The sequence below is a fragment of the Salmo trutta genome, chromosome 4 (genome assembly GCF_901001165.1).
Source record: "Salmo trutta chromosome 4, fSalTru1.1, whole genome shotgun sequence".
Lineage (NCBI taxonomy): Eukaryota > Metazoa > Chordata > Actinopteri > Salmoniformes > Salmonidae > Salmo > Salmo trutta.
Window position 1 is genome coordinate 34,021,499 of NC_042960.1, and position 13,354 is coordinate 34,034,852.

At 40.8% G+C, this 13,354-nt stretch overlaps 1 protein-coding gene across 2 annotated transcripts in view; it reads left to right on the top strand.

Annotated features, from left to right (window-relative positions):
• Nucleotides 1-348: 348 nt before the first annotated feature.
• Nucleotides 349-13,354, top strand: part of LOC115192273 (zinc finger CCCH domain-containing protein 3-like) — an 85,501-nt gene continuing 72,495 nt past the window's right edge. The window contains exons 1-4 of one of the 2 annotated variants that reach the window (XM_029750584.1): nt 349-437; nt 682-930; nt 1,027-2,275; nt 2,830-3,050. In XM_029750584.1, coding sequence (XP_029606444.1) covers nt 392-437; nt 682-930; nt 1,027-2,275; nt 2,830-3,050 — 1,765 coding nt within the window. In that variant the 5' untranslated portion in view covers nt 349-391. Of the gene's footprint in view, nt 438-681; nt 2,276-2,829; nt 3,051-13,354 lie in introns of both variants that reach the window. The other variant, XM_029750583.1, reaches the window with a different exon arrangement.

Sequence of the window (13,354 nt, forward strand, 5' to 3'; positions counted from 1 at the left end):
ACTGTGAATATCTTACCATAATTGTTTTACATGTAGACAATACCAAAATAAACGCGAAACTGTTTCTGGATGCTCAACACAAAAAGTACAATCAATGTTCATGTCTTTTTTTTTAGTTTCTTCAGGTAATGATTCGCAGGGTAATACTTATGGATCATTCTGAAAGAGACCTCCTTGACCTTGTTAACAAGCACGTTTTTGTGTGGTAATATTAGTGACCAATGTATTCGAGTAAGTTGTGACATATTGCATGTCTAGTCTGGCCTTGCATCTGATTGGTCGAGTAGGTGGGATTTCTGACTTTGTGGCTGTGGTAACGACCAAACTCCTCCACACGTAATCTACAATCGCGACGCTGGATGATGACGTTTGAGTTTAGGACATAAACAACATGGATGAGAGAGAAGCGCTGAAAAGGCAAATCGATCTTTTGCAAAGTAATGTGGTGTTTTACAGTTCAGTTAACATTACTGATACACAATATTTAATAACTAATACTTACCAGTTACAATTGAAAGCTGTCACGTTGGCTGTTGGAACCACCACGTTCTATGTTGATGCCTGGCTAACGCTATCTAATTTAGCTGGCACAAATTGACGTTGCTAGCTAGATACACGCTTTTCAACTTTAATTAACCACTTTTGCCAGTTACTTCTTAACCTCTTTCTGTCATCTCACAGATCTCATCAATAACCATAGAAGTATCCATGGTGATGCCCCTTCTTGTTCTGGCCAGCAGTGGCACCCAGCGAGACCACCAGCCCGAGGCAGGAGTCCCAGCTCATTTTTCAGCCCTACATTCCCCTCGCGGGGTGGGCCTCAACCCACAGGACACTGGAGGAAGACCTACACTCTCAGTAGCAAGACCAGCGCATCCCAGCACAGTAGACCTACTACACGGACTGCCAAGCCCTCTCTAGAGCAGCAAGGTAGACCAATACAGATTACCAAGCCCTCTTTAGAGCAGGCCTTAGATTCTGCATCACCAAACTCCTCTACTGGCTTCCTGTCCCTTCATGTTGCAGATACCTTACAGTCCAGCCACAGCAGTAAGGACCCAGCTAGAGGAGAGAAGGATGGAACAAAATGTGCTACGTCTAGGGATCTAACAGGGCCAAGGGGCCAGCAGTACGCACTCACAGGGGGAGTGAGAAGATCTATGACGGGGACAGGCAGTGGATCCACAGCTATAGAGACAAAGACTGAACTCGGCAGAGGAAGGACAGAACCTGGGGGCAAGGCTGGGCTGGGAGTCTCGGGGCTTGAAGGGCCTGGACCTCCAGAGGACCAGCATAGAGAAACAAAACACGATATTCAGGCCAAGACTGAAGGGAAGAGCATAGGACTGGGACTGCCTCTGATGATTACCACCCCTGGACAAATGGACTTGTCAGGTTTCCCTACCTCAGCCAAAACGACCACCACTGCCACCAGGGTCCAGAGCACTGCTCAGCTACATATTAAACATTGTGTGACTGGGAAAACCAACACAGCAACTAAGCAGGTTGTCGCCAAGGCAACCTCCAACAACAACCCCACCCCTAGCGATGTCAATTCACTTCCTCTACCCCTTCCACCTCCTCTCTCTGCTCCCCCTAGTGCCTCTCTAAGTCCCAGGTCCAAGCTCACCCCAGCCCAGCCAGCCTCCTCTCCCCAGAACCACTCCAAGTTTACCTGGGTGAAGAGCCATCAGCTAGGAGGAGTCAGGCCCAGCAAGGTCAGAATAGAGTCCCGGCCCCCAGAAAATCAAATCACACCTGTCACCACCACAGTCTCCCATTCTGGGGTCCCTAGCAGTTTTTCTTCCAGCCCCAGTTCCAGTAGGAAAGCCTTTGCCCCCAGAAAGAAGGTTCCCCGTAGGCTCAGTTTATCCACTGCAGTCCCTAAGACCTCCAAGTACACCTGGGTGTCCTCCTCTGCAGGGGCCCAGGCTAGGCTGTCCCGGAAGCCCCTCTCACCCAAAGACCTCCTCAAAGAGGAGGGGGTAGCCAAGAAACCAAAATCCCAAAATCTTTTAGCCAAGCAGTGTAAGGCAGCAGGGGCCTCCTCCTCCACTACCCTCAGTAGTCGCTACCGCTGGAAGGCAGGGTCTGGGGGAGGGGGGCAGACTGGCTCCGGGACAGGGTCCAGAGGTGGGTCTCTGTTCCGCTGGACCTCAGAGAAAGAGAACGGGTCCAGTGTCCCTCCATCTGTAACTCAACGCACCGCCTCCTCTTCCCCTGGAGGGTTCAAACTCAGGAGCAGGATGAAGATCATCAGGAGGTCTGTTAGCAGGTGAGAAAGAAGAGGATGAGGGCAGCCAGTGATTTCATTTCTCATCCATTCTCTTACTATAGAGAGCAATAGTAATGGTGTCTTTTTGTAAGCACTAACTCCGCCATGGCTCTTTGGGTCAAAGTCTATGGGGAGCTGAATGGATTTTTGGGGGGAGATCTTATACAAGCTTAGGAGATCTTATACATTTTTTTTCTTTGAGATAAATTTCTTCTAACAACTTTTTGTGGATTTTGAAGCATTTATGTTAAAGAAAAAGGACTTAAAGCACATAAAGGCTTTACAATTCATAAAGGTCATGTTAACTCAGGGGTTCCCAAACTTTTTCGTTCAGGCCCCCCTTCCAGCATTAGGGAACATCTTGCGCCCCCCCTTCAAGCGCACACGCCATGTCTGTTACTATTGGCAAAAGCGCTATTCATGGCACAAACTGTTCACACCCCTCTTGGCAGAGGAATTCATATTATTTCCCCACTACCTCTAACACACACACGCACACACACCTACCTCTAACATACACATCTACCTCTAACACACACTCCTATGTATTACAGTGGGTCTGGGGCAGAACGGAGATCCAGCCCAGCAGCCATGACCCTGATCAGCCGCTACTCTCTGCGCCTTAGGACACACACTCCAGTCCGGACACACACTGCAGTAAGGACACGCACCCTTGTCCAGAGCCCGGGGGGTGTGAAGAGGACCCCGTCCCTTGAACTGGTCTCATTTGGCAGACACAAGCTACGACGTCTCTCCCCCAACCCCTCCAGGACAGGTAGGAAAAGAGAGCTGGGGAAAAGGGGGCAAACACACATGATGTACAGTCCTATTAGTGCCAGTAGGTTTTTCTGACATTGGCTAGTGACCTGAACAAAAAAAACATCTTCCATGTAACTCCAAAATCAATGTAGGAATTAATGGAGTTCTTTTCTATTCTAACATTTCAATAAAAAAATAAAAAAAGTTTTTATAAATTTTGCTAGCAGGGTTCAGGTGAATTCCACAAATAAAATTCCAATTCAATTCCCTCTCCCTATAAATTCCATCAATTCAACATTCCAGCAGGGTTGGGGTCAATTCCTGAAATTCAATTCCAATGTAATTCCCTCTCCATATAAATCCCATCAATTCAATACAAAATTCCATAGCAGTTCTTCAATTCAGAGTAAATTCAACTTGAATTCCATTTCTGAGTCAATAAAAAAATACAATTCCTAATTCATTATTCTGCCATAACAATTCACTCAATTCAATTAATCTCTAATACAAATTCTAAATCAATTCAAAACTACAGTTCTTAATTCAATATTCTGCCACAACAATTCAAATAATTACATTTCCTCACTCGACCAATTCCCTGAATTGAAATTCCTTCTTTCAACTGAAGCCAAACAACCCAACTACCTCAACTCGTGGCAGATTCCAAAGACAAACTTATCCTCTTGACAAATTAAGAGGGAATATTCCTGGTAAACGTCAATGTCCCAAGAATTCTGAAAACATTCATGAATTTGGGGAATTAGCTTAACATATCAAATAATACAATAAGATGCTTTTCAAATTAAAACATACCATCATAAAGATGTAAAACGTTATCCTAAATATAACCCATCCAATTTGTGAATATCATAGATAAGTTAAAGCTGTTTAATACGAACAGCATCAAATAATGCAGAAAATGCTGAATTCTCAGTTCCATTCGATAGCGGCTGCTGTTTTATTCATTAGTGTGTTATACAGTTTTTCCCCAATTGTTTTGGAACATTGTAGGGAACAAAGCTCAATGCTCTAAAAACACTTGCCAAACCTTTTTTTATGAGATTGGGAAAACACCTAAAACACATTTGCTTCATTTTTTTAATATTCAAACGAAACCCTTTATATAACATTCCCTTTATGTAACATTTACACATCAGTTGCCTAAATGTATAGTTCGAAACAAGATTCATGATAGAAATGAGAGTATCGTCCAGTGCCGTGGTCATGTGGACAACACTCCCAGCAACAAGCAAATGTGTGCTTCTGCACCGGAGACCAGTGTTCAATCCCCGTTTCCACCTTTCATGCAATTTGTCTGTCTAAATAAAGCACAAATTCTACAGGAAGAGTGGATTTCCACTCCAAATAATGTATTTTATTGGTTTATTAATTCAGTAGTTAAATTTACACTCAGTGTTGTAAAATAGGCCGTTGGTGTTAATAACTTGAGTTGTGTGTGATTGTCATTTTTACTCTGTGTAGAATAAAACATTCACATTCAAAACCATAGCCACCATTATCATATTTCCCAGCATACCTTAAATGATACTTTATTGCAGGTCGATTTTTAGAATTGTTTATTACAATTTCTGTGTTTTTGCATGCACATCGATTGATTGATTGATCTGATGCTGTACAAAGATAAATAACAAACAATTTTCTAATCTAATTCAATCCGTTAGTGGTTGGACTTATTGCACCCGTTAATGAGATCATTGTTCAAGTTGAAATGGTTTAGGTAGTTTCCTTTGTCCAATTCTCCCTACCTTGGCAGTCGTTATAAATGCAGGTTGTGGGTGATTTAAAAGTTCCAATTGCTGGATATCCATATCACTTTGCAAGCCAGCATAATGTGACTTGCTTGATGTGACCTGCAAACCATGAGATTCAGACCACTGTGTTATGGTAAAACTAGCCTGTTGCAGTATAGGCTAATGATATGTGTTGTCATAAAGGGTTACATTTGAAGGATAAGATATTCACTTAGGCCACTCAGGAACATTCAATGTCATCTTGGTAAGCAACTCCAGTGCATATTTGGCCTTGTCTGTTGGAAAGTAGACTGAACCAGGTTTTCCCCTAGGATTTTGCTTGTGCTTAGCTCTATTCCGTTTTATCCAAAATAACTACCTTGCCGTTGACAAACATACCCATAACATGATGCTTGAAAATATGAAGAGAGGTACTCAGTGTTGTTGGATTTGCTCCAAACATAATGTGTTGTATTCAGGACATAACGCTTTTTTTGTTGCAGTTTTACTTTAGTGCCCTATTGCAAACAGGATGCATGTTTTTTTATATTTTTCTTCTGTACAAGCTTCCTTAATTCACTCTTTCATGCAGGTTAGTATTGTGGAGTAACTACAATGTTGATCCATGCTCAGTTTTCTCCTATCACCTCCATTAAACTCTATATCTGTTTAAAGCCACAATCGGTGAAATCCCTGAGCGGTTTCCGTTTTTCCCGGCAACTGAGTTATGAAGGACGCCTGTATCTTTGTAGTGACTGGGTGTATTGATACACCATCCAAAGTGTAATTAATAACTTCCATATGCTCAAAGAGATATTCAATGTCTGCCCCCCCCCCCCAATCTTCTAATAGGTGCCCTACTTTGCGAGGCATTGGAAAACCTCCCTGGTCTTTGTGGTTGAATCTGTGTTTGAAATTCACTGGTCGACTGAGGGACCTTGCAGTTAATTGTATGTATGGGGTACAGAGATGAGGTAGTCATTCCAAAATAATTTGAAATACTATTATTGCACACAGAGTGAGTCCATGCAACTTATTATGTGACTTGTTAAGCACATTTTTACTACTGAACGTTAGGCTTTCAATAACAAAGGGGTTGAATATTTATTGACTCAAAACATTTATTGACTCAAGACAAAATCCTAGCGGAAAACCTGGTTCATTTCAGCTTTTCATTTTTAATTTGTACAAATGTCTAAAAACATAATTCCATTTTGACATGTACAGGGGGGCAAAAAAGTATTTAGTCAGCCACCAATTGTGCAAGTTCTCCCACTTAAAAAGATGAGAGGCCTGTAATTTTCATCAAAGGTACACGTCAACTATGACAGACAAAATGAGAAAAAAAATCCAGAAAATCACATTGTAGGATTTTTTATGAATTTATTTGCAAATTATGGTGGAAAATAAGTATTTGGTCACCTACAAACAAGTAAGATTTCTGGCTCTCACAGACCTGTAACTTCTTCTTTAAGAGGCTCCTCTGTCCTCCACTCGTTACCTGTATTAATGGCACCTGTTTGAACTTGTTATCAGTATAAAAGACACCTGTCCACAACCTCAATCAGTCACACTCCAAATTCCACTATGGCCAAGACCAAAGAGCTGTCAAAGGACACCAGAAACAAAATTGTAGACCTGCACCAGGCTGGGAAGACTGAATCTGCAATAGGTAAGCAGCTTGGTTTGAAGAAATCAACTGTGGGAGCAATTATTAGGAAATGGAAGACATACAAGACCACTGATAATCTCCCTCGATCTGGGGCTCCACGCAAGATCTCACCCCGTGGGGTCAAAATGATCACAAGAACGGTGAGCAAAAATCCCAGAACCACACGGGGGGACCTAGTGAATGACCTGCAGAGAGCTGGGACCAAAGTAACAAAGCCTACCATCAGTAACACACTACGCCACCAGGGACTCAAATCCTGCAGTGCCAGACGTGTCCCCCTGCTTAAGCCAGTACATGTCCAGGCCCGTCTGAAGTTTGGATGATCCAGAAGAGGATTGGGAGAATGTCATATGGTCAGATGAAACCAAAATATAACTTTTTGGTAAAAACTCAACTCGTCGTGTTTGGAGGACAAAGAATGCTGAGTTGCATCCAAAGAACACCATACCTACTGTGAAGCATGGGGGTGGAAACATCATGCTTTGGGGCTGTTTTTCTGCAAAGGGACCAGGACGACTGATCCGTGTAAAGGAAAGAATGAATGTATCGTGAGATTTTGAGTGAAAACCTCCTTCCATCAGCAAGGGCATTGAAGATGAAACGTGGCTGGGTCTTTCAGCATGACAATGATCCCAAACACACCGCCCGTGCAACGAAGGAGTGGCTTCGTAAGAAGCATTTCAAGGTCCTGGAGTGGCCTAGCCAGTCTCCAGATCTCAACCCCATAGAAAATCTTTGGAGGGAGTTGAAAGTCCGTGTTGCCCAGCGACAGCCCCAAAACATCACTGCTCTAGAGGAGATCTGCATGGAGGAATGGGCCAAAATACCAGCAACAGTGTGTGAAAACCTTGTGAAGACTTACAGAAAACGTTTGACCTGTGTCATTGCCAACAAAGGGTATATAACAAAGTATTGAGATAAACTTTTGTTATTGACCAAATACTTATTTTCCACCATAATTTGCAAATAAATTCATAAAAAATCCTACAATGTGATTTTCTGGATTTTTTTTCCTCATTTTGTCTGTCATAGTTGACGTGTACCTATGATGAAAATTACAGGCCTCTCTCATCATTTTAAGTGGGAGAACTTGCACAATTGGTTGCTGACTAAATAATTTTTTGCCCCACTGTATGTAGGGGTATTGTGTTTAGGCCAGTGACATAAAATCTCAATTTAATCCATTTAAAAATCAGGCTGTAACAACAAAATGTGGAAAAAGTGAAGTGGTGTGAATACTTTCTGAGGGCACTGTATGTTGTAGAATTAAAAAGCAATACAAAATAATTGACTAAACAATACTCAGTGAAATTTGAATTTTCTCTCCTTTATAAAAGGCGTCCTTAAATGATATTCACCCAAATTACAAAATGACAATACCATAGTTCAAAAACTGTTTACAGCTAAGGAAACCAACATGTAATTTTGGTGAACTATCATGTTAATTGGACCTGTATATTGCCCGTCGACTCCTCATTAGAAAACATGAAAATAATAATGTGTATACAGTATTGTATATAATAATGTGATTTAAAACTTTTGCATTGCAATTTCAATGCAATGCAACAATACATGGTCATAGCCTCTATGACCACATGATAAAAATGTCAGGACCAATGGCCTCTCATATATTATTGTTTTTATACAATGGGTTACCAGCATGAAAAAGCAAGATTCTTTCCCAAACCATCTTTTTTTCAACAAAACATAATGATACATTCACTAACACTGGTTGTCAAGTGCAATTTTAGGCATTCTCTGGTTGTTAGTTATTTTGGCTTTGACTGCCGTGTAAAGCAAAACTACCCAAGCGCTGGTTAATAGTTCCAGAACTTTGCAAGTTGCTATGGCAAACCAAAATGTTTGCTATGGAGGCTTTTCCCCCACCTTGCTAGTTTGCCAACTACACAGCTAAACACAATCACTTCAGACTGAAGCTAGAAAGACAGCAAAGTATCTGCATTTCTTTTCATTTTACCCGTTTTTCTATTGATATTTCTTTGTATATATCCATAGAAATTATGCTGATTCGTGATTTCAACTGTCTGAGAAAAATTGCCTGTCTCGTCCGGTCACGTTCATTATTCTTTTTATTTATTTTATTTTATTTCACCTTTATTTAACCAGGTAGGCAAGTTGAGAACAAGTTCTCATTTACGATAAAGCAAAGCAGTTTGACACATACAACAACACAGAGTTACACATGGAGTAAAACAAACCTACAGTCAATAATATAGTAGAAAAATAAGTCTATATACAAAGTGAGCAAATGAGGTGAGATAAGCGAGGTAAAGGCAAAAAAGGCCATGGTGGCGAAGTAAATACAATATAGCAAGTAAAACACTGGAATGGTAGATTTGCAGTGGAAGAAAGTGCAAAGTAGAAATAATGGGGTGCGAAGGAGCAAAATAAATAAATACAGTAGGGGAAGAGGTAGTTATGGGCCACAGTGGAAATCGAATTTCAATATTGTAACAATGTTGCAACAGTTGGAGACATTTTGTGATGCTTTTTACTGTGTTGATCAAGTTTATAAATTGTGCAGCTGGGCAGATGAGACAGTGGATCTGTAAAAGTAGTAGTCGTGTGTTGCTATGTAACGGTGTAAACAATGTCACATTTTATTAGGCCTGGGCGATATGGCCAAAATATCATAGTATATGGTATTTTAAATTTTTTTAACTTTATTTGACGGTATTTTATGTTTTTTGATTAATAAAAGTTCTACATTTGCTTTATGAGTAGTGTGTGACAACACATATATTCTAAATTATTTCAATGGGTCTTTCTCCATTTGGATTGTTTTATACTGTTCAATTCAACTTCAACCTAAAATAATTTCCTGCATTTCCATCAATTTCTGCATTTCCTGCACTCATTTGCCACGATATGGGCAAAAATACTAGGCCTTATTTTTTAACCAAGTGTTGCAATTGCGATTTAGATCAAAACACTTGTGTGAATTTTTGGAATCATGGAAATAAAATGTTTATTATAATTCTATAGTTAGAATATAAATAATCATGGGCACTTTGAAAACAGTGTTTGACATGACAACGAATTAAAATGCCATGGACGAGTTATTGTGACAGGGTAGGAACCAAAGTGATGTTCAGTGTTTCCTATGGGACCCTATAATCTTTGGCTACATTAAATCTTTATTCATATAGCCAACATATTCATGCTTCGCCTATTCCTCTTTGATTTAGAAGATACTGTTGCACAAACAACATGCTGATTTAAGACTCCACCAGTACTGGTATCAGGCTGTATTCGCTAGCTACGTTTGCTCTAACTCAGTACTTTTATTAGCTAGTTTGCTAGCCAACTAACTAGCGATTAGCATTAGTGGCTAGCACGATTTAGCTTAACTTGCTAAGAACATACAAACTAGCTGTTTGCAGATGTAAGAAACACAAACTAATATTGTAATTATAGAACGCTTGTGGATTTATATTAAGAGCAAAGTGGAAACAACATCGTTGTCATCAACATTGTTGCATGTGCTGCATTGACCATGTAGACTGAACGAAAGTGTCTCGTGGTCAAGCAACAACAAATGCGCTCCTTGAGTGACAGGGGGTGGGACTAGGTCTGTGTGGAAAGATGAATGGAGAGAGAGAGAGAGGGATGACTCAAGTAGCGGAGTAAACTATAAAAATGGACATTACACACGGCGTATCACTTTTAACAAACCAAACATTCAAATACCGTTATAGAAGGTAATGTAAAAACCCAAACCGGTCCGTGCATAAATACCGGTTATAGTAAAATACAATATACAGCCCAGCCCTACGTTTTATGAACGTACTGGCCATGTGTATGTTGTTTAGTATATCATCGGCAGGAAAGGTTGCTAGATCGAATCCCCGAGCTGACAAGGTAAAAATCTGTCGTTCTGCCCCTGAACGAGGCAGTTAACCCACTGTTCCTAGGCCGTCATTGTAAATAAGAATTTGTTCTTAACTGACTTGCCTAGTTAAATAAATGTTAAATAAAAAATACAATTCCATTCCAAGGACGCTTCATGTTAAATTTCATTTAAATTTAAAATCACAGTTTAAATTCCAGTTCCATTCCAGGTCTGATATTCTTTTAAAATGCAATTCAAATTCAGACAGTCTAAATTCCAGTTAAATTCCAATTAAGTTTTTTGGATGTAATTCTTCACTTCCTGCTTGAATTCCAAAATTTAATTTGGAATTTGAAATTAAATTGGAATTTACCCCCCAACCTTGATCACTAGCAATCACAGAATAAACACATTTTGAATTACATACCTACAGTAGAAAATAGGATAATATATTATTTCTAATGGTTTTAACTTTGTTTTTCAACTCCTAATATTTAAGCAAATTACATTCATTGGAGCCAATTTCACTCACTGGAGTAGCTGACATAAGCTTTGAAAAAGTACCTGTGAATAGGCTGGCTAATTATTCAGATAGCTGTGAGTGGTGTCTTAGTCTGTGTTAGCTACTGTGTGACTAATTCACTTAAAGATGAAATCCTTAATGTTGAAACTGACACTTCTGTTTGGGATATTACAGCACAGAGAGGTTACTGCAAACAATCACTGTTTGTTGCCATCTTTAATGAGTATATCCCTCTGTGTAGAATTACATGACATGGACTGGAGTAGTGTGGATATAATCTGTTTTAACAGCTCTATGGTTTAGTCATTTTAGGACACTGTGATCATTTTGCGCTTTGCAGTGCTCGAATCGGCCAATCTGCCGATGGTATCCCGCACTTTCTCCAGTCTCCTGCAGGGGGCAACATACCCATCTCTATGGGAGGCCTATGGAGCAATGCAATGTGGTCTTTGTGTGAGGTCGGCAGTTAAGAAGAGAGTGAGGGTGTGTGTGTGGGGGGGTGTAATTGATAGCCTGATTGAGCTGTGATGGTGAACAAGTGGTTTCAGTGGGTAATTTTCAGGGCTGGAGGTGGGGAAGAGAAGAGGCTCTACTATCAAGCCCTAACATCACCACACCACTCACCTCCCCATCTCCCCCAGCCAGCCCTCTAGATAAAAAGCAGCTTATGCATAATTATCATTTCGCAAATTGGATTGTTTTAACAAACTAGAGAATCTAGGCCTAACCTGATAGAAAGCAATCAGTGTTTTTACAACCCTCTACCCCTCTCTTCCTTCCATCCCCCGGTCATTCTGCTATAGCAGCCCCCGTCTGTGTAATCTCCCCCCAGTCAATGGAGTTGAGCAGACATTAGAAAAGACATCACTATTAACAATGGGCTTTATTCATCCTGATGGCTGGCTGTCTGGCCCTCTCCATCGCTCACTCTCTCTGTTTCTCTCCTTTCTCTCTCTTCATTCACCCTCCTCCTCTCACATCAACTCTCTGTCCTCCATTGTTTTCCTGCTGTTCTTCTCTTCTTGTACTATCTCTCACCCCTCTCTCCCCTATCCAGTCATTCTTTCTCCTAGTTCTGTGCCTTATCTTCCCTTGTAAGTGTCGAGATGAAGCTGGTCTGAAGCAGGACATGTTGTTTTTTTTGTCTGTGATGGAGGGAAGGAAGGAGAAACTGAGGAAAGAAGGGATGGAAAGAGAGAGGAAGATGGAACGAGGGAGAAAGAGAGGAAGATGGAACGAGGGGGAGAGAGAGGAAGATGGAACGAGGGAGGGAAAGTAGCCATCTATGCTGCAGATAAGAGCTGCTAATAAAGAGCAAATTTAATTACTAATGATAGGGAGCAGTCTTACAGCTCTGATGACCACACACACAATGTTGTTTTCTCTTCGATGATCTCTCTTTCTCTCAGTGCAGCAGTAGTGCAGGTGTTAATTTGGCTGTCTGGATATCTACGGTTTAATTTAAAGAGAGCGTAAAAGTGAGCATTCAAGGCCATTATGAATCGTGTGTGTGTGTGTGTGTATGTGCGCGCGCTTATCTGTGAGCCCAGATAACCTAATAAAGCAGATAAACGACAGGAATGGACAGAATGTGGAGTGGAGGAGTGCTGAGCCATGTTGGTTCAGGCCCCTTGTGATGGCTCGCTGGGAGTGGAGGGTCTCTCTCTCCCCCTCTCCATCTCTCTTTCAGCCTCTCTAAATCAAATCAAATGTAATTGTCACATACGCCGAATACAACAGGTGTAAACTTTACCGTGAAATACGTACTTACGAGCCCCTTCCCAACAATGCCGAATTAAAAAGTAATAGAAAATGTAAATAGTAGCACAATAAACAAATCTATATACAGTGCCTTGCAAAAGTATTCACCCCCTTGGCATTTTTCCTATTTTGTTGCATTACAACCTGTAATTTAAATAGATTTTTATTTGGATTTCATGTAATGGACATAAACAAACTAGTCCAAATTGGTGAAATGAAATGAAAAAAATAACTTGTTTCAAAAAATAATAAACTGAAAAGTGGTGCGTGCATATGTATTCACCCCCTTTGCTATGAAGCCCCCAAATAAGATCTGGTGCAACCAATTTCCTTCAGAAGTCACATTATTAGTTAAATAAAGTCCACCCGTGTGCAATCTAAGTGTCACATGATCTGTCACATGATCTCAGTATATATACACATGTTTTGAAAGGCCCCAGAGCCTGCAACATCACTAAGCAAGGGGCACCACCAAGCAAGTGGCACCATGAAGACCAAGGAGCTCTCCTAACAGGTCAGGGACAAAGTTGTGGAGAAGTGCAGATCAGGGTTGTGTTATAAAAAGAGAATAAAAAGAAACTTTGAACATCCCACAGAGCACCATTAAATCCATTATTAAAAAATGGAAAGAATATGGCACCACAACAAACCTGCCAAGAGAGGGTCCCCCACCAAAACTCGTGGACCAGGCAAGGAGTGCATTAATCAGAGAGGCAATAAGAGACCAAAGAGAATCCTGAAGGAGCTGCATAGCTCCACA